Source organism: Cyprinodon variegatus, unplaced genomic scaffold (genome assembly GCF_000732505.1).
Source record: "Cyprinodon variegatus isolate N-32 unplaced genomic scaffold, C_variegatus-1.0 Scaffold379, whole genome shotgun sequence".
NCBI classification, from domain to species: domain Eukaryota; kingdom Metazoa; phylum Chordata; class Actinopteri; order Cyprinodontiformes; family Cyprinodontidae; genus Cyprinodon; species Cyprinodon variegatus.
The window spans coordinates 68,627-94,041 of NW_015150832.1; the positions used below are offsets into that span (position 1 = coordinate 68,627).

Consider the following 25,415-nt stretch of genomic DNA (forward strand, 5'->3'; position numbering starts at 1 on the left):
AACGTAAGCAACGTTCATTCTGATTGGCGGGAAACCCGGAAGTAGTTTTGCTGGAGCGCCTGCTTGTCAACACAACATGGCTGGATTAAACAGAGGACGCAGCTGCCTTTATTAGGACACATTCAAGGGGACACTTTCTCTGTGCTTTGTGTATGACGGCTTTTAGACTCCAGAGCTGAACTGTTTGATTTCGTTTAATGTGTAAAATAGACTGAATACAGAATAATGCACAAGCTCACAAAGGCGCCACTGGCCCTAAACGGACTGGGTCGATGTTTCATAACAGAGAAGCACTTATCTGGTGTAAATATAATCAGGAGAGGACTGGTATGTTCGGAAAATACGATAGATTCTAACAAAACCGAGGTATATGATGTGATTATATCCGGGGGAGGGATGGTTGGATCTGCAATGGCTTGCTCTCTAGGTGAGTTTGAATTGTTATGGTACTAATTTGGGATATGTGCCTTTTAAAAGATGCTTTAAGAAAGACTCATTTAAGGGTATCATATCCCTATAACTAAAAAAGTTTCAAACATATATTTGCAAAATATTATAATCACACATCCTGCTGCAGCAGCTGAGGGTTAAGCATATGTGCAGGCTGTCATTTTAATGCAGTGTATGCATATTTTTCATTTATATATATACTGTATTTAATAATCCTCCTAGGCATGGATCCCAACTTGTCAGAGAAGAAGATCCTGCTCCTTGAAGCAGGCCACAAGAAAGTTATGGACAGACTGCCTGACACCTACAGCACCAGAGTCAGCTCCATCAGTCCAGGATCAGCAACCCTCCTCAGCGGTAAGATGACAGTTTGACACCAAGGATTCAGCCTAATCTGACGTTTTATATGTTGTTTGACTCATTTGTAAATTTATTATAATTTTTTGTTCCACCAGAATTCTAATTTTTTTTTGTGGCCTTTAAATGGCCTCACATGGTAAGTTAGGGATCAGACATTCTGTTCCTCAGGTTAAGCAGGGATCAGTGTCAAGACAGCCAAAGGGTTTTTCCAAACGCTGTTGAAGATCTTTGTGAAGGTTAAAGTCAGGGAAAGTGAGATTCAAGGATTTAAATCTATTTAGGACTTGATACTTTGGTTGTCTTGTATCTTCACTCTTATAAAAGTTTAACAAAAATGGCATAATTTCAGGTTTTGTGTAGATTGCTGTTCAAATAGTCATTTGCATTTATCTTAAACAGCCAAAGGCTGCCTAACAAGACAAATGTAAACACAGTGTAAAAAGTTAAAGTTTCTGACAAAAGTGTTTTTCATTATACAACACATACAGTTATAGTTCCTCCAACTGAGCAGAAAGAAAGAACGTTACTTGCACAACAAAAACAAATCTAGCTGTGTGGAACTTTTTCAGTCATTAATAAGAGGTAAAGTCAAGGTCATGAACTGCAGGAACACCACTGACCACTAAACCTGATTTGGAATGTTATGTGTGACGTCTGTGTTGGTTCTTCAACTGACTGTAGGCTCAAATTAGGTTATTATCTCATAACCTTCTGATAATAGCCCTGATTCTGCTTTAAAGCAGCAGGTGCTGCAGGGATATCCACACATCTTTCTCCTTACAGGGCTCTCTATCTCATTCTGGAGCATCACAAGTCATTTTAAGGGATTACGGGATGTATAGTTCCTCTGCTGCCTGCGATGTGTTACAATAAAACCTCCTTCTATACTATATCTGGAAGTTATTAGAATATTTTAGCTGCAGGATGAGCACATGTGAGCTATTTGTGTGAAAAAAGAATACCTAAATAATTAATACGAATTGGATTATGTTATACATCTGGTATAAATATTTATGAAAACTGTGCTAAAGTAAAAATGTGATGTTTCTACCAAAAGTTATTGTGATGTGGGAACCCCATGACACCTACTGCCCCAACTTAAAGGATCTTCTCTTATTTCTTAGTTTCTTAGAGTAGTTGGAATCAAATCATTTTGGGCTGCAAGATTTCACTATAATATTTAAAATAAACACAGCAGCACACTGTGGAGGAATAAATGTAAAACACTGTTTAAATGTGAAACATTGACGTCCATGTCCTCCACTGGCATTTACGCAAAATGTAAAAGGTTAACCAATAACTTGTTTATGGAACCACTATCCTTCTGGCTTCTTACGAACAAACACCATGCAGTCATTTTGAAGATAAATAAAATATGTTCTACATCTCCACTTCTTTATGGTGTAGCAAAAGAAAGTTTTATGATTGTTGTAAAGTGTAAGCAGGGGTTAGAGAGTGTTGGCTTCAAATTTTAGCTTAATCATGTAGATTTTATAGATTTTGTATTTTTAGTAGCAGATTTTAATCATAGTATTTTTTTATGATGTAAAAATTATATTTTGCAGGTATTGGAGCGTGGGAGCACATCACCAGGATGAGATACAAACCCTATAAAAGGATGCAGGTATGTTTATTTACTAATCCTGACAAAATGTTGTTGACTTAATTTATGCAGGCATGTGATAAAGCAAACTTCCTTGGAAAAGTACTCATTAACTTGACTTTTTTCACATGTTATATTAAAACTACACATTGCAATGCATTTCATAGCAATAAACCAAAGGTCTCAGTGGAGGCTCTGCAGGTGGTCCAGAGTGGCTTTAGTGGGCTCAAAATGATATAGAACTGATATAACAGTTTTAAGCTACTTTAAACAACTTTTCTATGTATTTTTATGAAATATCTACATTTAATATCAGGAGGAGGGAGAGGAAATCCTTATCTTTTTGTTGATGTTTGAATTAAAGGTATAGTTGAGGTTGTTCTTTTTCTAGGTGGATCATCAAAATAAGTTGTCCTCCTAATTATCAATCATTCTGGTGATATGTTTACATAAGGCCGTCCTACGTGCTTGTCCCCATTTTAACCTAGCTGTGGTGAGTCTGAAATAGAGGGAAAATTGCAAATCTTTTAAAAAGAAAGCTTGTTTGAGCGATGCAAACAGAAACTATAACACAGAGCATACACATGCACGCTTTTGAAGGCGTTTAAAAGGCGTTCCCTCTTGGGAGCAGACACAGGGTTGTGCATGTGCATTTGTTTTTTTTTAAAGTAAATCCTCCAGTATACACTATACCGTTAAGTAAATACGATTGTCTCTTTATGCAAGTTTAGTTTAATATTTTCTTTATTTGAAGCCTAAATCAGTTCTTCACTTTATACATGTGTTACCATGAAGCTATGTATATATATATATATATATATATATATATATATATATATATATATATATATAAATAACTTTTTTTGTATTTGTATGTATACATTTTATTTAGTCAGATTAAGTGTAAAATTTACCCTTACATTTATTTCATAATGTAAGTGAGGTCTGACAGAGAAGACAACATAACACATATTTGTAAAAACAAAGGAAAATTATCATTTAAAACATTTACGTTCAGCTCATTACTTGGATTCTTATGAATTAGCTTCATGATATTATTAGTTCGTGCATAGGATTCACCCGCGTTCACAAATGCAGACCTTCTGGGTGGTGCAAAGTTTTTATAGGGAACTTTAATGAACAAATAGTAACTGATTGCTTATGTTCCTAGCTTCAACCATCTCACACAGCTGTTTAAGTCAGGCAACCATCGTCTTAGAATGTAAGCACTGTTGTGTAACTGCAAATCCACTAAGACCCACAAATTTATCACCTTGAAAGGAAGCGTGGTGGTAGGAGCATGATATTGTTGGGATACTTTCTTTTCTCTAGCAGAGAGAAGCTGGTCAGGGTGAGTAGATGGATGGAAGTGGTTCAGGAAGACCACATGATACAGCTTAGGAAAAGCAGTGTTTTGTTTCAGTCAGTAGCGTTAGACAGAAGATCATTTTTTAACAATACAATGACCCTAATTATGTATATAAGTTAGAATTAAATGTTTTAAATTAGATTATGTTAATGTAGTAAAATTGAACAGTTAAAAGTCAGATCTAAATCTGTGCAAGAGAAGATTTGATGAAAACTGTCCTTTTCCCAATGTCCAGCGCTTGTAGAGACATACCTGCAGAAGCTAACTGGGGCCAAAAATGCTTTTACCAAGTAATGACTCACAGGAGTTGGATACATGCACTCTTTTTAAGTTTTTTTTTTTTTTTTTTAAGATAAATAAACCATTTAATGTTTACCTTCCTCTTCACAACTTCCTCTTCAAAACTTTAAATAACTTAATGTTTTGTAATGTTACGAAATGTAAAAAAAAAAAAATTATGTGCTATATTTTTACTTTTACAAGGCTTTGATTATAACACTGTGCTGTTAATGTGTCCTAAGAATTTCAGATTTACTGGCACACTACATGTATTTCTGTCTTCCGTTACTCGTAGCACTGTACAATTAGTGGAAAGAAAAATCTGCGCCATTTAGCTTGTACTCATTCATTCAGATTAATCAGCAGGCAACACAATGAAGCATCATATAATCATGATTCAATATGTAATTGTTCACTTTAAAATAGTAAAAGGTGGTTTCTTGTAGTAGGCATTTCCTTCATTCCAATGTGCAATTTATGCCCCTTTCAGCTGCGTTGTTGCGCCTGTGGCACCCTAAATGCCAAAGAACCTGGGTTAAATTTAGGGCTGGATGGCCCTCTGACTATGCAAGTTTTATTTATTAAAACCATATTTGCAATAAAAAGTAAATCATTTTGATATTTCAAATTGCTACCTCCTCTCGCCAACTTTTAATTATGAAGATTCATGTGAACAACGTGGAGAAGATGAAAGATTAGGAGAGTGGTTGTTTGCTGCAAAGCTAACCCACTTTACGGCTGAGGGCGCAGCCTTGGTGCCTCTTGTCAGATGTGGTGGCTGTGTACCAAACACTTGACCGCAGGGTTTCTCTTTGGGCCCAAGATGTCATCATGCAGTGCCTTACAGTGATTATGGTAGTGTACCTCTCCCATTATACCTTCACTCTTCTACCACTGTTTTGGCTTGTTTGCCACTCAGATTTCAGTCATATACATGTCAACCATAGAGCTGGAAAATATGCAGCGAAGGTTGGCTCTAAATAGTATTCTCTCATGCTGCTAAAAATCTTCCTTTAATCTCAACAAGGCACTTGAGAATTTTACGCAGGATGCATGTGGAGTTTTTCCCACATCTTGTTCTATAAAGTTCCAAAGAAGAATATTGTCTGAATCTTGCACAAATACCGTAGCATAACTTATTCATCCCTAAAGCTGCATCATTTCACCAGCATTTAACAAAACCAAAACAATTTTTGGGCTGGTCTCAGTAAATCTTTCCTCCCAACCACTTATCACAAGTTGCAAACCAACTACCATTAGTGGTTTTACTCTGGGGTATATCCCCCTACTTTATGGCAAGTTGGGAAAAAAGCATTGCAGCAGCATATTACTGCAGAATGGTGGGGTTTGTCACCATAGTCACCGTCCAGGAGAGGATTAACCTCGTACAAACCCATTTCACACCCTTGTGTTAGACTCTTACAGGGTTGGATCAACATTAGCTTAAAATTATGTCTCATTATGCTGCTTTTGGGTTGTGAATAAATATTGACTTACTATGAAACCTCAACAAACATGTCATATTTTATTTGTGTTTCCCTGTTGGTGTTTGACAAAAACAAACCCACATCAGAAATGTAATTTTGGTCCTCAGCCCCACAGAGCTCCATTAAGGTGAAGTCAGCCGTCCATCTTTACGATAACCACTAAGCCTTGAAGCTTTGATGTGTTTAGCTCAATGAAATGCAATTTCTCCCCCTCCAACTGTAAATAGAGAATAGAAGGGATGTGTTCAAACATAGACTTTTAGACCGAAGGCGTAATGACTCTCTCATTTAGGTTTGGGATGCCTGCTCTGATGCCCTAATCACGTTCGATAAGGAGGACCTGCTGGATGAGATGGCATATATTGTGGAGAATGACATCGTCGTGGCTGCAATCACTAGACAGCTGGACACGCTGCCTGGTACGTACACAGTACAACAGAATATAATAAGTATTAAAAACATTAAGCAAAAACATTTAATATTGAATTCACATCAGAAGTCTGGATCAATTCATACTGCAAAAAGAAAATTCATACTGGAAAAGACACAAATGAATCCTAGAAAGTAAGCTCCTGTATATAGAGGAGAATATCACAAAAAAATAAAATCTTAACACAATGTTTTGTGATACTAATTTGATGATAAGCATGACGATATTAAAAGATATTATTTGAGAATGAGCATATTTAAAATTGCCTTTGACAGGACACCAGTTACATAAAGAAGTATGATTTATTTCACTGAACGTATTGTAGTTTCCCCATTTAGTAATGTTCTTCAAATTTGTCTATGTCCCAACGGAAAAGGCTGAAAGAAAATAAAAAAATAGTATAGATAAAGATTCGGACAATTCAAAATAATTAGAAGACGTTTGGAAAGATCCCTTACAGAAGGTTTCACAGACACCTGGAATTGGCAGAAACAGTTTTTTTTATGAATATAATATACAAAAAACAATTAACCATTATAGCTGCAGAACACTCAACTGCCGAAGAACAACGCCTGTTGGAGCCTAGCTAAAGTTTCCAGTATTTGGAAAAACCAACAGAATTCTGGTGGAACATACTCTCTGATTAAGTAATAAAAAAAAAAAAAACATTAAGTCTAAGATGTCTTTGATATCTAAATTCATTAGTGGTTTTAGCTGATCTAAATAATGCTTATTTTCATTCCCTTTAAAAATTATACTAAATATATACCTTAATTGTGGGTTAAAATGTCAGTTTGATAGACTTTACTTGGCTAAACTGAGACAAGGACTGATCAACATTGAATATATATATATATATTGAAACAAAAAAGACATCCACACCAAAATCATCCAACAGTGGTTTAGAGGTGGCGACATGACGGTCTGTCTCTGAACTCCTGAATAGGATACTCACAGATTTAAATCCGTTGGAGAATGATTAAAAAGAGACATTTTTGATAAGAGGCTAAAATGAAACAAGGGTGGAAGCCTGGCAATGCTCTAAAACATCCAAGGAAATGCTCAACTGGATTTAGAGAACGAAAGAGAATATTCTAGATTGAACCGACTTGAACCCATGTGAAAAACTCTTGTAAGAACTACATAGAGGAGTTTTTTTAAGAGCGTTGGTTAGATGTTCAGAACAGATCAATGCATGGATTTACCACCATTTTTTACAACTCAATAAAAACAAAACTGAGGTAATAATTGTTGGAAGAGCTTCAGCTGCTACAGCTAGAAACCTGATTATAGCTGAAATCTTAATGTCAGGATGGACTCAGACCTGAACTTTCAGAGGCACATAAAGTCAGTTACCAGGTCAGAGTTTTATCACTTGAAGAACATTTCCAGGAATAAAGGACTAATGTCTAAGCAGGGTCTAAAAAAACTCCTTCATGCATTCATCTTTAGTAGAATTGATCACTGCAACAGTGTCTTCATAGGTTTGCCTAAAAAGTCCATCAGACACCTGCAGCTGATCCAAAACGCTGCTGCCAGTTTCCTCACTAGAACTAAGAAAATAGATCATATCAGCATAGATCTGAAGACCTTCCACTGGTTCCCTGTAGCTCAGAGAATAGACTTTAAAATCCTCCTGTTAGTCTATAAATCACTGAATGGATCAGCACCTCAATACATAACAGAATTTTTATCAGTGTATCAACCTACCAGACCACTGAGATCTCCTAGTTCAAGCTACACTGGAAAAAGGATCTAGAAATAAGTACACATTTCTTAAATTAAGTGTATTTACCCTAATTTGAGTAGGTAAATGATAGTTCGCCAATTGATTGAGTATTTTTACTCTTAAAATAAGATTAGATACTATGCAGTTGAAATGAAAAATGCAAATGTTCTTATTTCAAATATAAATTGTCTTGTTCCATTGGCAAAGTGTCTCACTTTACTCCTCAATTCACGACAAAAATCCCTTTAGAAAACCATTATTGTGTAGGTTTCAATTTTCTTGCAGTGTACTTTGCACTGCAAAAATGTTCTGAAAATGAGTAAAGCTTTCTGAAAATAAGTACATTTACCCTTAATTTGAGTAGGAAAATAAAATGATCTGCCAATGGAATGAACATTTTTTTACCCTTAAATTGAGATAATTGGATATTATGCAATTGAAATAAGACAATGCAATGGGGTTTTTTTTTTCTTATTTTAAATGTAAATTTTCTTGTTCCATAGGCAAAATGTCTCACTAACCTGCTCAATTCAAGAAAAAATACAGTTATTTTAGGAAAAACTATTTAGTTTAGGTTTGTGGACCAACTGCATTATTTGCTCTAATAACTTATTTTACTGTATGTCATATCTTAAATTTCTTTTATTCTGCTTTTATGTTCCTTTTGTTTTACTGTGTAATTCATTCAAAAAAACTTTGAATTACCTTTGTACTAAATTGTGCTGTAAAAATATACTTGCCTTTCCTTCAAACTTTAAGGACAGTTTTTGTAGAAAAATTAAGAAAAATCCCGCCTCTCTCTCCATTTAGAAAAATTACCAACAAAGGGTTTCCTGCTATGTACTACAGTAAATAACTAAAAATATAATTACTTAGAATAAAATGTGGAGATGTCTAATTCTTGATTTCCATGCATAAATGAATAAAATATGAATTTCCAAACAGTTGCAGGATTTTCAGCACTAATGGGCGTTGATTCTGGCATCGCAGGCATCCCCTCCTGTCCTCAGGTTTTATTTGTCTTCTCTCCCTGAGTGTTTTTAAAGACACGCTCCTGGAGCTGTCTATGTTTTGTTTTGGGTTTAACCTTAATGAAAACCTCACATTTTGGGAGCTGGAGGATCTCAACACCCTTTGAGAACACGTGCGTTGGTCCAGTGACCTATTTAAAGTTGCCGTGTGCTCCTGAGCTCTACCACCCCCCTGACACAGCCACTGACAGTATGTAGCTCTGTTGACATCTGAGCAAATAAAAAATCCAGTCTGCTGTCTTCTTGACAGTTTAAATGGCTTATTTATAAACACTTTTCAACATTTCACACCAAACAGCGGGCATGTGGCTGCGGCACGTTTTTTGCCTCATGTGCCTCGCATGTGTCCATGCTCTCATTTTAGCCGTTGCAAAGTTATGCTAAAGATGCAGTTACATGGGGAAAAAAGTGCGGTCCCCCAGCCAGCTGTTTTCAATGTAACCATACGTTCCAATCAGAGAAAACCCATATTTGACAACCGTGTTGCAGGAACCAGTAGCTGCTCTGCGGATGGGTCCTGATCCAAGTCAGCACGAGCCAAAATCCCTCCATGTGTGGGATGTCCAGATGCTGATATTTTGGGAATAGCTGCAGCTTTAGTGTAAAAATCTTAGAAGCTGGCAGCATAACCAAAGTTCAGAGTGGCGTGCTTGTAGATAAACACTATTAGTCTGTGTAATGCGGCAGGCCAAGGCCATTAAGAAAATTGTCAAATGCAAAGCTTGGCAGCTAACACGTGCCAGCCAGGAAAACCAGTGAAGTTTTATGGGGTGGTTTATAGATCTTTCCCCACTTTGGCTGCAAGTTAGCCATCCTTTCCTTTCATTTTTTTTTTTAGTAGCAAATTACTGATTTAGAAAGATGATGCATTCATAGAGCCAATTTTACTCCTTTTAATGTGAGAAACTCACGTTGTAAAGCTTTATTTTCAGTAACTGCTTTCTTTTTAATCCAAATATGCGTGTAGTCACATGCTTTGTGTTCGTGTTGTCAGAAAATGTGCAAGTTAAGTACAAGTCTAAAGTGGTGAAGTATACTTGGCCGATGCCTCATCACGCAGCCGAGTCCATCCCGTGGGTGAAGGTCACTTTGGCGAATGGAGAAACTCTTCAGACAAAGCTGCTGGTATAAATGGATTCACACAAACTAATGTTTTTCTTGTGCCCCACATTTTTAAGTCTCTACATTTCTTTTTTGTTTTGTGCAGATTGGTGCCGATGGGCCAAATTCAATGGTGAGGCAGAAGCTGGGAATACCTACAGTGAAGTGGAACTATGACCAGTCTGCTGTGGTTGCAGTGCTTCATCTTTCAGAGGTATTTGGTCTTCAATTGTTGTGTGAATTTTCTAAAGATGTTTGTGATAGACCAACATATAAACAATATAAACATGTATTTTTGGTAATGTTAAATATTTGCCCCCTTAAACAAAATGTATTAGAATCATTTTGTGGGTAAGTTATTCTCCAACTGCCCTGTGAAGGCATCAAGGTTTGTTAGACAACTTTAGTGACCAAGGATCATAGCAAACAGATCATAGGGGAAGCTGTGGGGAGGTTTAAAGCATATTTAGGCTACAATACAATAGCCCAAGCTATGAATATCTCGCACATCACTCTTATGTCCATCTTCTGAAAATGTAAACACTAAAGAGTCACAACAGCAAAGCCTCCGGGACGTGACCTGGTTAGCAAGGAGAGCATTGATCTTAGAGGCAGCAATGAGTCCCATGGTAACTCTGGAGGGACCTTTATGTAGCAGCTTTGGTAGGAGATGCAGAAAGTCCTTTGATTGGATGTGATAGAAATGTTTTTCTATATATAAAATCTTACATGTTGAAAATACCGCATATCATTGTTAAACACAGTCTTTTCTCAAGTAGGAAGACGAAAGTGTTTCAGAGTTTATAGGAAGCTGAATGTCACAAAACAACACATTTCTGAAGAAAACAATATTCAAAGGTTTACCTTCTAGCAGGATAAAGATCCTAAAAACACAACCAGAGTTCATATGGAATCAAAGTTTATGCACTAGAAAGGTCCAGTCAATGTCTGCACATAAATCCAATAGATAATTTGCTGGAAAACTTAGTATTCCTCTCTTTTGCACTCATGAAATCAGATCCATGCCAACTTTAAAGATTTATGTATCTAAAAATGAAAAGAACATTTAAAGAATCTGTCATGGTGTCCTGGAGGAGGCCCAGGGGGAGACCAAGGACACGCTGGCGGGACTATGTTTCTCGAGAGGCACGTCTGGGCCTCCCTACTAAAGCTTTTATTAGTATCACTTGTTTAAGCATTTTCTAACATTTTACTGAACAAAATAAGTAATAGAAAATGTGCATGATTCATGCTGATATCATATTAGGTCAATATACTGTAGGTATTGTATCGAAAATGCAGAAGCTCTATCTGGACACCCCTAGTTGTAATCTCCTATTATGTAAAAGTTTAAGGGGCATGAATATTGCTTTGCAAAGCTTTTAAAAAATATTAAAGCAAAATGAATACTTTGGTTTTTGTATTGCAGCCCACAGAGAACAATGTTGCTTGGCAACGGTTTCTCCCAACTGGACCCATCGCAATGTTACCGGTAAACTTTTGAGTTTTTTATTTGTAATGATTTCTTTTTAGGTTTCTATGTGTTGCAAACATTTGACACTGCCTCCCTCTTTGTGTACCTCTGTAGCTTTCTGACACAGAGAGCTCACTGGTGTGGTCCACAGGACATCACCTTGCAGAGGAGCTGCTGGAGCTGGATGAGGAGAGCTTTGTCGACGCTGTCAACTCAGCCTTTGTGAGTCTCGCTTTGATGTGATTTACAGTCAGGAATCAGGTCTGTTCATAAGAGATTGCAACATTTCTGTATTTTTATGCAAGGACACCTGTATGCTGACCTGTTTTTTTAATGACTCACACAAACATCTCGGTTGGAGTTTGGGCCAGATAAAATAATAATAATTTCCCTGCAGGAATGATATACCTATGTTTGTTTTTCTATCTTTGGAGAACCTCCGTTTTCCCAAGCTGGCTATTTTTACTCGGTCTGCTGATGGATAGGGTCACCACGTCTGAGTCACGTTCGGTTTCAGGCCTGGTTTGCTAATTAAACCTGTGGTCTTCCAGTGTCGACCATTACTGCATGGAATGTTTTTCAAATGGAGCTAATTCAACTGCATTGCCTGGCCAGCATCTTCTTTTAATTAGCCCAGCTCCCGAGGCCCTGCCAAACCAGTTAGTTAGGAAGGAGGGAGTGGGGAGCACTTCAGCTGGCCTGAAGTTTGCTTTACTCCCTGTGTCAGCTCGATTCTCCGTCCACTCATGGGAACAATGTCTTCTTTTTTTTTCTCCCTCTCTCTCCAACTTTTCTGTGTCTGTGTGAACGTGTCCATGGCAGTGGAGCAATGAGAACCAGTCAGACCTAATTGAGACAGCCGGCGCTCTGTTCCGGGGCGCACTGTCGGCCATCATGCCATCAGAAGGTTCACCGCGGCAGCTTCCACCCAGTGTGGCGGGGATCGGGCCAAAGAGCAGGGTCATGTTCCCGCTTGGAATAGGTCATGCATCAGAGTACATCAGGCACAGGGTGGCGCTCATCGGGTAAGATGAAAACAGTCTGCACGTTACCGCTTCAGATCTGGGAAAAATATATCCTTTTCAAGTTTGCTTTTTCAAAGTTTGCTCCCACTTTTAGCCCATTTCCTGTATGAAATCATTAAATATTGACTGTCCATGGAACAGCATAATGAACATATCAGTGTGTTTGTGCTTTCAGAGATGCAGCACATCGTGTCCATCCGCTGGCAGGTCAGGGAGCCAACCTGGGTTTCGGGGATGTGGCTTGCCTCACACAGCTCCTGAGCCAGGCAGCTTTTAATGGGAAGGACCTGGGTCAGTGACAACTCTAAACAGACTTCAAGTGGTTTGCTCTGAGCTGGTTTCCATGGCCGCAGAAACACGCCATGTTGCTCTAGTCTTTGAAAAAAGGCAGCAGGTTTTTTTGGCAGTTCAGTGATGCAGGAGAACTTGGTCACTTTCCTGCAAAAACAGAAATTATTACTTGAGTTGGACTTTTTATTATTAAAAACTTTGGGTCAGAAGAAAATATTTACTGGAATCGCAAAATATTTTCTTACTAAAACAGTTAGACAACTGTAGAGAGTCAAAATGGAAATACTCTCTACAGTTTTGATCAAAGCTTATTTTTATATTACACTGATCAAGTCAAAGTTCAGACTTAATTCCAATTAGAGTAAGAGTTTAAATTAATTGCTTACTGATGCTCTTTGTGTAGTCCGACTAATACTGAGCTAACTGCAAAGGCAAAATGGCCAAAGAATTCAATTACCAGATGGACTAAACTGGTAAAGATTTAATACAATGGTTTTACAAAATATTGACGCACATTTAGAGCTAAAACAATTAATCAGATAAATCCTGATTGACTGATTGCTAAAATAATAGTCAACTAATTTAGTAATCGATTAATCGGTAACTGGAGTGTAGAGACTTGCTGAAAGATAAAAACCCACTTCAACAGAGCAACAATTATACCAGAATAAAACTTAAAAACATGTAAACATTTTGCATTTAAGATAAACAAGTGTTGTCCATCGATACGCTATCATGAACTCCTAAAGTGAAATAGTTTATTTTCCACGTGGTTGAAATTTTGACAAATATCTGCTTTAATGAGCCTTTTGCTATCCGATAATTACTCGATTAATTAGAAAACTAATCGAATATGAAAAGAATCATTAGTTGCAGCCCTACTCACATGATTTATTTTTCCATTCTGCAGTAATAAACTAACAGCATGCTAAAGATTGTGGTTGTAAGTTGATCAAATATGAAGAATTTATTTTGGTGTGAATATTTTTCTAGAGCAGTCTAACGGCAAAGGGCCGAAATAAGGAGCACCCTCATTTTTAAATCAATCAATCAAAGCAAATAATTATAATTATACACCAAACAATAAAAACTGTGTGTAAAATAACAAGCCTCCACCTGCCTTAAAAATAGTTTAATAAAAACCTCATTCTATTGGGTGTTTTGACTTTGTTTTCCCCACACAGGAGCAATACAACACTTGTTGGAATATGAGACAGAACGTCAGCGACACAATTTGCCCATGATGACTGTCATCGACCTCATGAAGCGTCTTTACTCCACCAACGCAGCTCCTGTGGTTCTCCTACGCACCTTCGGCCTGCAGGCCACCAACATGCTCCCGACTCTAAAAGTAAGCTTCCACACATCTGAACGGACCTGGTCTTTGCTCAGAGAGCATCCACCACCTGTCAGACCTAAAGCCCCTCCCACACCCGTGACCCCACCCTCCGCCCACTTTTCTGATTACATGGGACTTTACTGTAGCCGTGTCTATAATTTAAAGGACTCTGAACCTACTACTATGGCATCTAAGTTTAGCCCCAAATTTAGTGTTACCAAAAGTGTGTGGGTGGGGTGCACGGCTGGCCCTGAGGCAGCGGACAGTGGTGTTGGCTTGCGTTTTCACACTCCTTTTTATTACTGACCGCTCATGTGAAACGGCTTTATTTCCTACTAAGTGATTCAGACCGACACAACGGTTACTGCTCAGAAAGGCGTTTCACTATGGAACCACTGAGTTAAAAGAGACATTTTTTCCATATTAAAGGCTCCTGAGTTCACAAGTTTACAGATCTTGTTTAGGCAGCAGCACTTCTAACACGCTTCTCTAAAGCATATTGTATTTTTATTTTCTAGGAGCAGATCATGGCATATGCAAGCAAATGATGCACCTGCAGGGAAGCTCTCATCAGTGGATCTTCATTAAACTCCTAGCTTTAAAAGCTATTAAGATTCATTTTTGTCCATGTAAAAATGAAATTAAAAAACCTCTTTATTTATGTCTTCTTGTGTTTTTTTTTTAAAGTAAGTTAATGAAATGAAAATTATTTTTTTAGTATGTCAATTCAAGATAAAACTCATGCTTAATACAATAAAAGCAGAATATACTGATTTATGCTTTAAGTGTTTATGCATTTTATACATTGCAGCTAATTAAAACCATCAAATTCAGTTTCTTGAAATAATATTACAGAAGAGCAATTTAACCTTTCTTTTTAACCTTCTAAAAAGAATGTCCATATCCTATACACTGCAAAAAATGTAAATCTAAATAAGTCATTTTTTCTTAAAATAAGTGCATTTAGTCTTGAATTGAGGAGGCAAGTGAGACACTTTGCCAATGGAACAAGACAATTTACATTTTAAATAAGAAAAAAGTTTCATATTATTATCATATTATTATTATTATCATATTATTTACTTACTCAAATTAGGGGTAAATAGGGCTAAATTTAAGAAATGTTTACTTATTTCCAGATCATCTTTGCAGTGTACAGTATGAACACCCAGACAGGTCTCCTTTTGCATGTATTACTGTAATATAACAGCATGCTATAGAAGCTATTAGCCATGGACCTGCTGAAGTTAGGGAAACCCACATTGCAGTTGTTAACTTTTCTGCCTTGTTTGGATTCATTTTTCATTATTTAACCAGGATTTAACCATTGAGATTGAAAACCTGTTTTTCAGGGGAATCCTGGACAGGAGGCAGCAACAACTAAAAACCAAAGTTACATTCTTATAAAAAGAGGCATATTATGGAAGAAAAGGTAAATTTTTTTAAGACCACCCTTGAAAACATTTAGTATGGAAGTAAAAGCACCCAGTATGAGAAGTTGATATTAAAAGAATGATAACGCAAACATTTTTGTCTTGTTTCAGTTTGGTTCGGTCTAGATTGGCTCATTTAATTTCTTTTTTTTTTGACTGGTTTGATCCTAGAGCCAGGTTGCAACAAAATGGAGGCTTGCATGATATGCAGAAATTCTCTCATTCAGCAGTTTTCTAAGGGTTTGGTGTCTGGTCTTCCTCTTGACAACAGCAACGCCTAAATCATCAGTATCTGTTTTATGTGCCTCTCTGCGCATCCTCTAGACCAGTGGTCTCCAACCCTGGTCCTCAAGATCTACTGTCCTACAGATTTTAGGTGCATCCCTGCTTCAACACAGCTGAATCAAATGATTAATTACCTTTTCAAGCCATTCATTTGATTCAGCTGTGTTGAAGCAGGGATGCATCTAAAATCTGTAGGATAGTAGATCTTGAGGACCAGAGTTGGAGACCACTGCTCTAGACCAAGCATCCCCAAAGTCGGTCCTCGAGGGCCACTGTCCTGCAGGTTTTAGAGGTTTCCCTGCTCCAGCACAGCTGATTTACATTGATAGTTGATTAACATGCTTTTGCTGAACTGCAATCATCAGAATCAGCTGTGCTAATGCAGAGAAACCTCTGAAACCTGCAGGACAGCGGCCCTCAAGGACGACTTTTGGGACGCCTGCTCTAGACTCTGAAACATCATCTCTAAATACATTGCACAGCTTAATTTCATCTTAAAATAGGTTTTTAAACCATTATAAAAAATATTTCTCTCATGTTGCCCATCTCTTGGATCTGTCTATGTGCTGGATCTACAAATGCTGACTTTAGTCTATGATACCTTGACTTTTTCCTGAAAAAGTTCTGCTTCCAAATCATCTCAAAGCTGCTATTTCTATGCTTTTACATCTTTTCTTTTCATCATTTTTTTCATTCGACTAAATTTTCCATTAAAAATTCATTGACACTGTATTCTAAAAAAGGACAACTTCCTTGATCTTTAGTAAACCACTAATGATCAGCGGCTTGTCCTGCCTGTAAAGGCAGTTTATCACTGTCCACTGAAAAGCTGAAAGATATTTCTTTCTTGTTCTTATTTTTATACTAAACTGATCTTCACATTAGCTGTTTGCCTTAATCATCAAAACGAGCAATAATAAGTGCTTGAAACCCCTTTGTAATAAACCTATTCATTAAATTTGACATTTTTAAATTAAATATTGAACTGTTCATTAATTTCATAACACACCCAGTATGACACAAAGCACATTTTTCACGTTTTATTAAAACATTGTCGTTTGGTTATTGTCACAACATTTATGAAAAACAAGACAACAATCAGACTTCAGCCTTTGCAAACTGACAAGTATTACTTGGTATTTGTGCGGCATGACATTTTATCATGTAGATGCATTTTATTGCAAAACAGTTTCACTAAGTTTACATCTTGTATGTACAGCAGTAGTAAGTGAATATGGTAGATAATGAAAACACGGCATACTGTATGAAGGCATTAAGAGCAGTAAGACAAAACATTACTAAAGATAATACAAAATAAGACATTTTCAACTATTTAAATAATGTACAATTCACAAAAAGTTAAGTTTCCAGGCATGTTTATGTAATTTGAGTTTATGTGTTCTTAAATGGCTGCAGATAATGATGTTGGACCTTCAGTGAGCGGGTTCTTTATTCACAATAGAATATGGTCCAAAACTCCTTTCATGCTGTTGAAGGAACAGACTATATTGCTTCACTCAACACAAAAGGCATTTTCCTATAAAATTTTGTATGTTAAAAAAAAAATATTACTAATAATAAATATGTACAACTCTGTAAAAGAAATAGAAGCAAATATGTTTTGTCTACAATGTTAAAGTGTTTTGTGCGACATTAAGGAATGAGCTGTTCATCTGCTCTGTTTCATATGATGTCTTACTTGTCTAATGGTAGGAGCAAATTAACTAGGCCACTGTAAAAAATAAAAAAGATTTATGGCTAGAATGAAAAGGACCGGTTTACAAGCATTTACAAAGACAATTGTGGTTGCGGCTCCAGCAATTAGTGTCTAAATTTATTCCACTGTTCTGCACAGCGCACACCAGGACCACAGTAAGCACCAAGATACCATGGCTCCTATCACTGCCTCCAAAGTTCCCCTCTGTACCCCTTTACACGGTCGCCTGAGAAACATTTCAGGTCTGCCACCCTTAAACATGTAAACGTTTTACAAAAAAATAAATTCAACCCACCAACGATGAGCTGGACATACAGTAGAAAAAGCTGGCCTTATAAAAATATAGTGATTTCTTGTTTTCTTTATAAAAAACAAAAAGAGTTCTTTTAGTGTTTTCAGGATACTGAGGTTTTGGGAAGAAGCGAGGACGGGTGGTCAGAGGAAAGGAGGCCACACAGTGACAGACTGTCCCTTTCAGTGCCAGCTATTGCAGCTAGTCTTGGTGGATGTTGAAGTTCCTGAAGAAGTCAAAGGTCGCTCCCAGAGCCCAGCTTGTCTCTACATTGTTTACCTTCTTGGCCAGCTGAGGAAAAAAAACGTGAAATAAGACTTACATATATTGGCACTTTTCTCAACCTTTGAATCCAGTACCAACAAGTCACTTACATGCAGCACAGTGCTGTCCTTGAAGCCAAAGCCTTCCTTTAACAGGCAAGTGATATAAGTCATGTCCATGCAGAGGAAGGGGCTGATGGCGCGGTATTTGGTCATTTTGTTGCACACTGCAAATACAAAAAACACATATTTCATATAAGATATCAAAACATTAAGGGTTTATTCAATAAAGCAGTACATGGTGGACCTTTCTTTGCACTTTTTCATGATAACAGGATGACCTTTCTGTTTTGCTTGTCTGTGTACACAAGAAGGTGTGAGCAGTACAGCTGGGTGGGGGTCAACACAAGGCCGCAGGTGGGTGGTGTTTATGTGTGTGGGTGTGTTCCAGCAGTATGTATCTGCTAGGTGCCCTCCTGCCTGGGACCTGCAGACACCTTTAACTCAGCTGCCAGCCGAACTTGAGCTAGACTCGTTTCTTGAAACCACGTGACAGTGTTCTCACGACACAGAGTGTTATATAACACACCAGCTCATTTCTGCTGGTTATGAGGGTCTACATTGCATTGGTCAGAAGGTGGTGTTGATAGTCATAAAGAAGAATTAGAGCCATTTAGCTGTAATTTTGAAGCACGAACATGCTTCTTTAAACTTTGCACTTCTTGTCTTTTGCATGACATTTTTAACAAAAAAAAACAAACAAAAAAATATATATATATATATATATATATATATATATTACAAACTTGTGGTTCTCAAACCTTTCAGTTCATAACCAATAAATAAATACTGTGGGAAGAACTTATTTCCCACAGTACAGAGGGCAAAAGTGTGCAAACTGCTTATGATACACTGAAAATCACAAATGGGGTTCTTCAAGGCTCTATTCTCGAGCCACTTCTATTCAAGATTATATGAAGTAACATCTGTTAACATTCCTATGCAAGTCTATCACAATTTTTTTACCATGTTATATTACCAGACTCAGTTAGATGAAGAGTACAACACTAGCAAGACAACTATTAGAATTAGCTTAAAGTCCTCAGCTTAAAATCAGCCAACTGCCTTTTAAAAAAACATGTCCGAAATAGTTTCCTTTTAAAACAGAAAACTGATGTATGTTGTTTTTAGGTTGTCTTAATGGTGACTTATTAATACTAAACAAAGAAGGCAACTGCATCTTATTCACAATTTGGCTGCTAAGGTCTTCACCAACAGCTAAAAAATATATGGCAACCATTTCTAAACCATTGTACATCCTCTGTGTCTGTAAAAGCATAGCTTTTGAAATATTTGTTGGTCTGTAAGGTACTGAATGATCTTGGGCTTAAATACATTTCACAGTTAATTCTACAGTCACCTGAGAGCTTTTATAGCATTTTCAGGACCAAAACTAAACGAGGGGAGATTAAATTTAGGTTTTTAGATGCTTTAGATTATTAAACAATTACCTGAAAAATTGACTTTGAATTAAGGACAGTATAATTTGTAGAGATCATCTCAAGACAACCAACCCTCTTACCTTCTTTGGCTTTCTTCTTAAAGTCTCTGACTTCAACCGCACCACCTAGACTGCCTGGTGTGCAAGAAAACAAACGTGCAATTTAAATACCAACTTTGTGCAAGACATCATAATTAGCATAAAAGATAATGGCACCGGAAGGTGGCCAGCTGCTCTGTTCTCACTTACTGACGAGGCCGGTCTGCACAGCTCTGTCAAAGTAGTGGGAAAAGGCATAGAAGACGCTGCTTCCTTTCACTTCGTACGGCTGGTGAAAATTGCCCTTGACGACCCTCATGACCTCATAGTAGCACAGTTTATAGCCTGCATACCCTGTAGCAAGACAAGAAAGCAGCGGTTTAAAGAATGGTCTTCCTAAACATCAGGAGCAGTGAAGAAAGGAAGTTTTGGCCAAGAAAGATGGATGGAATGTAACTAGGAAAGCTGGAAGCCACAGCCCGAGGTCAGCGGGCGGATGAAACTCTGGGCTCACCAAACTTTATCTAAAGGAAAGCCCCAGAAGGACAAGTTTCACATGGCCCCATTGGATTTGTTGGTACAATTGTGCAGCAAAACCATGTGCTGACAAGAGTGACAGCTAGCACAGCCCCTTTGAAACACACAATCGAGACCAGGCCAAGATCAAACTGCTCTCTCTCCACAAAGAAAAAAAAAAGAAAAATTACTTCAACTCAGTGACAACCCCACATCTTTTGGCTACTTGACTGTGGTATGGGAGTGACTGCCTTATTTGTGAAGACCTTGTATTTCACTCTCATCTAAATACAAGGTTGATGACAGTTTTACTGCCAAAGTGGGAGCAGCAAGAGAGATAAGGCGACTAAACATGTGTTTGGTGCCAAGAAAAATTGAGCATTGGCTGATGCATGCTCTCATGTGAGACCGTATTGTACTGTACTCTGCTGCATTCCAAATGTTAGAGAAGAATGTATGGATTGTTGGAGTCAGGACAATGGGAGAGCATTCAAAACCTCATGGGGCTTTTATATTACCTCCTGGAATTCCGCTAACTTTATAGGTGTCTCCTCCAAATTTCACTTCTTCCCTGTATTTTTTTGGAAGGCAGGAACTAGTGAAGACTTTCCAATCCAGACCTGGGAGAAGCATAAACAACAAATATTTTACTATTGAAACTGAGCAGTTTTCAACACAAATGGTGGATACTAAATAAATAAAGGGTGTAAAAAGGTTTACCATCAGCTCCTAGCGCACCAAGAGTTGCCAGGCGGGCAGCAACTAATCCATTTCCCAGGTAGCTACATAAATATAGAAGATATTTATCATAAATTAAGTTTCTATACTTTACATATTATTCCTATGTCTGCCAAGTTATTTACCTGTGTGTGTAGAGTTCATAGGTTTGGTTGAACAGGTTGAATTTGGCAGTGAAATTGGGTGGAGCAATTTGAATTGTTTTCTGGTAGATCAAAGACAGATGTCAGTCAGTCTATGTTACAGGGTTTAAAATGTAACTTGGTTATTTTGGGCTGAAAATATTTTGCACCTTTGACTTTGGAAGGAAAGTGATCTGAGTTGATCCACCACCCAGATCCAGAATCCCTACTGTCCTCCTAGTGTTGGAATACAAATGGCCTATTGGAAACAAGCACAAGGAGAAAACAAACAAGTTTAATGGAGGATGGTGGGACTTCTTTAAGAATAAAAAAATATATATATATATATATGAATACATGGAACCATGCCTATTTTTCAGACTTTTGTATCTCAAAAATCTGGAAACCAGAAACCATGGAAGTGCTAAGCAAACTAATGGTAGAACACTGAAAAGCAAAGCTCAAAAATACTCTTTAAAATAAGAGTTGTTTTTTTCCCAAGAGGAATTAAAACTAGAGAAGTGCGTAAATTTCAATTCTCAATGGGCTAAAAATTGCAATGCTAACTATATTTAGCATATTTTTTAAATTAAATTGTACAGATACAATTTAAATTAGGAGACATACTTTATATGTTGGAATATCACAAGAGATTTTAATAACATAATAATTTGGGCATTTATGACATACAGTGCTCTTTCATTATTATACAAATGTAGGTTTACCTTTCAAAGTTAAACTCATTGGTTTTTCAAAATAAAATATTTAGATTGCAAAACGGACTTCCACATTAGTAAAGAACCTAATGGTATAAGGGAAAATTAAATGTGTTGGTGCAAAGATGTCCTGTTATTTATGGTTAAAGTTACTGCTATGGGCATACAAGCCCCACGTTGTTGTAAACCAGTAATTAAAGGCAATGAGATATTGGACAGTATGCAAAAAGTGACAGGCCATCATATCTTCTTCAGGAGTGTCCTAGTTTGAGTCAAAATTCAAATTAAATGTAGTCACAAGTATCAGTGTAATGATTACAACTGCATTAAACTTTATATTCTCAGATTTAAGGGAATATATGTTGCTGTTTCTTTTAGGGTCAAAAATACACCTCCCAGAACAACTGACACCAACAAATCAAAACTCATTTAATGCCTTACCTGTGAGGAAGTTCACTGTGACCCAGGCCAGGACCCCTGAAATCCCAAGCAAGGAAAATTTAAATACATAAGTCAGCCCTTTCTTTTTTTAAGGAGAATTAAGTACAGAATTAGGTGAAGATGCTGTTTGGTCATTGGTTTTAATGCTTTGACCAAAGCTTTTTGGATTTTCCTTTTTTAACAGTCTAAGTTCAGCTTATTAGAAACTGGCAAAATAAAGCAATACGTTTTCTTACCTTCATTTGCTCCATTCATGATAGAAACACTGTTCTCTGGCACAAAGAAAGGGGATTCTTCAAATACCTCTTGCACCTGTAGGGTTGATTTATCAGAATATAAGCACAGTTAGACTTAATGTAAGCAGAAAATGCATAAGTCATCCTATTTTCTTCTAAAAAGGTAAATATCCATTTACAAACAGTGAAGCCTGGTAGCCTGTTTTAGAGTGACACACAACTGAACCACAAACATGGCTGGAGCAGAAGCCTGGATAATACTTAAAATGCCAGATATGGTCGCTCCACATAACCCAACAACAGCTGTTCTTTGCTTCATGATAACCACCAAAAGGGCAGACTAGCTGCTGTTTCATTCAGTGTCACTTGTAAGCACTTAGTGGTTTTCTCATCCCTATCCATGGTTGGACGGCTGGGGTTTAAGCCGGGCTGTCTGATGCTAGGGTAGAAATGGGCCTCACCTCCTGTAGCAAGGCATTGGCCTTTTCTTGGGGCAGCAGGCGTAGACCAGCTGTGGCCCTCAGGACCACTGGCGTCCTCCTCCACTCCTCCTCCGGCACCGTCTTTTTGGCAATCTTCAGCAGCTGGCGGATGGTGTTCCCACCCTGAAAAAGCAAAAAATAAAATTGTTCATTTATAAATAAATTAAATGAATCCTTACATTTATGCATTTTTTTATTATTAAATCCAAAAGCAGCTGGTATTTTTGAAAATATGAACAGTTTAAATTATAGTGACAATAAGCAATTCCTTTTGTAGCACCAAATTATTCCTGCTGGCTAAAAAAAGTTTCTAATTTCTGTGGTCAAAAGCTTAGGCTGATCACCTTAAAGGGATTTTTTTATTTTGTTCTGGAGAGTTTTGATCTAGTCTGCTAAATGTGGGGTTCCTCTAGGCTCCACCCTAGAGTCCAATTTATTCATTTCATGCATGCTCCTCCTAGATAAAGTTGGAGCACCAGAGTATCTCCTTTTAGTACCCTTGTGAAAGCCACACATTACGACAGTCCCTTAAAGTAACTTACTGATGTTCATGGCATAGATACACAAATAGGTCAGAATCGCCTCACAAAATGCAGAAAATACTTTTTTGTCCTAAAAATTAAAGGTTGTAAGTGACTATTTTTAGTTCAGAGATTTAAAAAAAAGTGCACAAAAATCATTAGACAAGCATGAGCTATTTTGAAATTACAAAGCATTTACATCACATAAACCCAACCCAACGAAAATCCAAGCGGTTTAGTGGTTTAGCGAGAGTGAGCAACTCCCTATAAAAAGAAGTGATGGTGTCAACAGGCATACATACCTCCTCAGGGTTGTCCTTATATTCTGACAGTCCAGGTTTCACTGCATGGAACATTTCATTGTCCAGAACAGGCAGCTCCACTACAAAAAGAAATACAAGGAAACAGATCATACAAGTTATACACTGCAAAACAATTTAGAAACAAGTCAACATTTCTTAAATTAAGTGTATTTACCTTAAATGTGTGCAGGAAAATACTATAATATGCACTTGACATTAGACAATGCAGTTGGGTTTTTTTTTCTTATTGTAAATGTAAATTGTCTTGTGTCTCACTTGACTCTTCAATTCAGGAAAAAATGCACTTATTTTAGATTGCAGTTTTTGCAGTGTAGAATTTTTATTTTATTAAGGTTTTTTTTTTATTTCCAGTGGCTTCTTATTATATTTATTTTCATCCTAGAGGATTTAAGGCTTCCTGCATAGTTGACTCATACAAACTGATTAAAGTTCACCTCTACCACTAGATGTGCCCATGCATTCTGCTGACAGCACACAGTGAGTGAACCTAAGAGCAAACAGAGTGGGAGTCAGCTGTTCACTCACCGGGATCCTTCTGAATGAACTTGTAGATGTGGATCCTGGTGCCGGTGCTCCCAGCATCGAACATGATCCCGTAAAAAACCCGACTGTCTCGATGTCTGTCATGGGAGGAAACTTCGGGGACGCGCCGCAGCACCTGAGTCTGGTGATGCGCATCAGGTGCTGGATGCACCACCTCTGGCACCGGGTGGAAAGCCTCTGGGATGGAGTGGACATCTTCCGGCGCCGGGTGGAACACCTCCGGGACCTCGGGGTAGGTGGAGACGCCGGACTGAGAGACTTCGGGCACAGGGTTTACGACCTCGGGGAGGAGGTTTTCTGTGTTTGCGGAGGGCTCCCTGTAGCGGTAGAAGTGCGGGATGTAGCGGTGGTGGCGGTAGTAGGTCGCCTCGGTGAAGAGGCTACCACCAAGGAGCCAGAGGATGAGGATGAGGGTCTGCTTGGCCATCCTGCTGAGAGTCTGAAGATGCTGGAGGGAAGCTGCAGAGTGGGTGCGATGCTCACTCAGGGCTGTCCCCTCATCTGATTACAGTATATAAAGACATAAGGGCTTGGCATGGGGCCACATCTGGAGCAGCATCCACCAATCCTGTGCTGGGACATCCCAACTCCATCAGGAGTCCCCCTCCTCCTGGGACTAGAGCTGAGGACTACCTGCCTACCATTTCTTTTTCCTTTTTTTTTTCTTAATATGAAGCATTTTTTTTGGCTGCCTTTTCTCCTGCTCATTAACTGGCTGCACTAAAGCCAAAGAAAACCCCCATATGAAAGGAGAATGGGTTTATCAAGGTGTAGAAAAATTAATTGCTCACACTGGTAAACTTCAAAGAAATCTTGCCTAAAATACTTAATGGTTGCAGAAATTCCTTCATGCTGAAACTTTTGGAACTTTATAATGTCATAAGTGCTTAATTTTTTTTCTTAAATGATGTGTGATTTATATTTATTTTTTCCTGCATGGCTTTATAAGCTGAATCGGACTGACTCAGCATTTCTACAATTTAGCAATGCAAATGTTAAACTCTGTTTAAAAATGTGCAAATTTATTGGGATAATATAGTGATATATTTTCAGTGGTATTTTTGGTTATGGCTCACTGCTCAGGGCGCCATTGCAGAGGGCACCTAGCAAATAATCGTTCCCTATTAAATTCAGTATAAATTGGGCATTCCCTAGGCTGTGAAAGAATGCTTTGTTAAATATTACTGACCATCAATTCAGGGTATTTATGCTAAAGTTGATATTATATGAGCGTTTCCTGTTCGCCACAGTTTTAAAGTGCTTTATTCATATTCTTTAG

General features: G+C 37.8%; 2 protein-coding genes across 2 annotated transcripts; one reads left to right on the plus strand and one right to left on the minus strand.

The window, feature by feature from the left end:
• Positions 1-225: 225 nt before the first annotated feature.
• Positions 226-14,646, plus strand: coq6 (coenzyme Q6 monooxygenase). The gene is made up of 12 exons (XM_015386827.1): positions 226-427; positions 673-807; positions 2,376-2,434; positions 5,841-5,967; positions 9,733-9,863; positions 9,946-10,053; positions 11,269-11,331; positions 11,428-11,535; positions 12,136-12,338; positions 12,514-12,629; positions 13,814-13,980; positions 14,487-14,646. The coding sequence occupies exons 1-12, from the start codon at positions 226-228 to the stop codon at positions 14,514-14,516; spliced, it is 1,449 nt and encodes a 482-aa protein (XP_015242313.1). The 3' UTR covers positions 14,517-14,646.
• A 2,065-nt stretch (positions 14,647-16,711) lies between these two features.
• On the minus strand, positions 16,712-24,627 carry entpd5 (ectonucleoside triphosphate diphosphohydrolase 5). Its single transcript, XM_015386879.1, has 13 exons — positions 24,119-24,627; positions 23,573-23,652; positions 22,729-22,872; positions 22,268-22,343; positions 22,032-22,067; positions 21,045-21,133; positions 20,878-20,957; positions 20,735-20,796; positions 20,533-20,634; positions 19,709-19,852; positions 19,541-19,594; positions 18,070-18,185; positions 16,712-17,986 (listed from the first exon to the last, which is right to left on the minus strand). The coding sequence occupies exons 1-13, from the start codon at positions 24,561-24,563 to the stop codon at positions 17,897-17,899; spliced, it is 1,518 nt and encodes a 505-aa protein (XP_015242365.1). The 5' UTR covers positions 24,564-24,627; the 3' UTR covers positions 16,712-17,896.
• Positions 24,628-25,415: the final 788 nt, after the last annotated feature.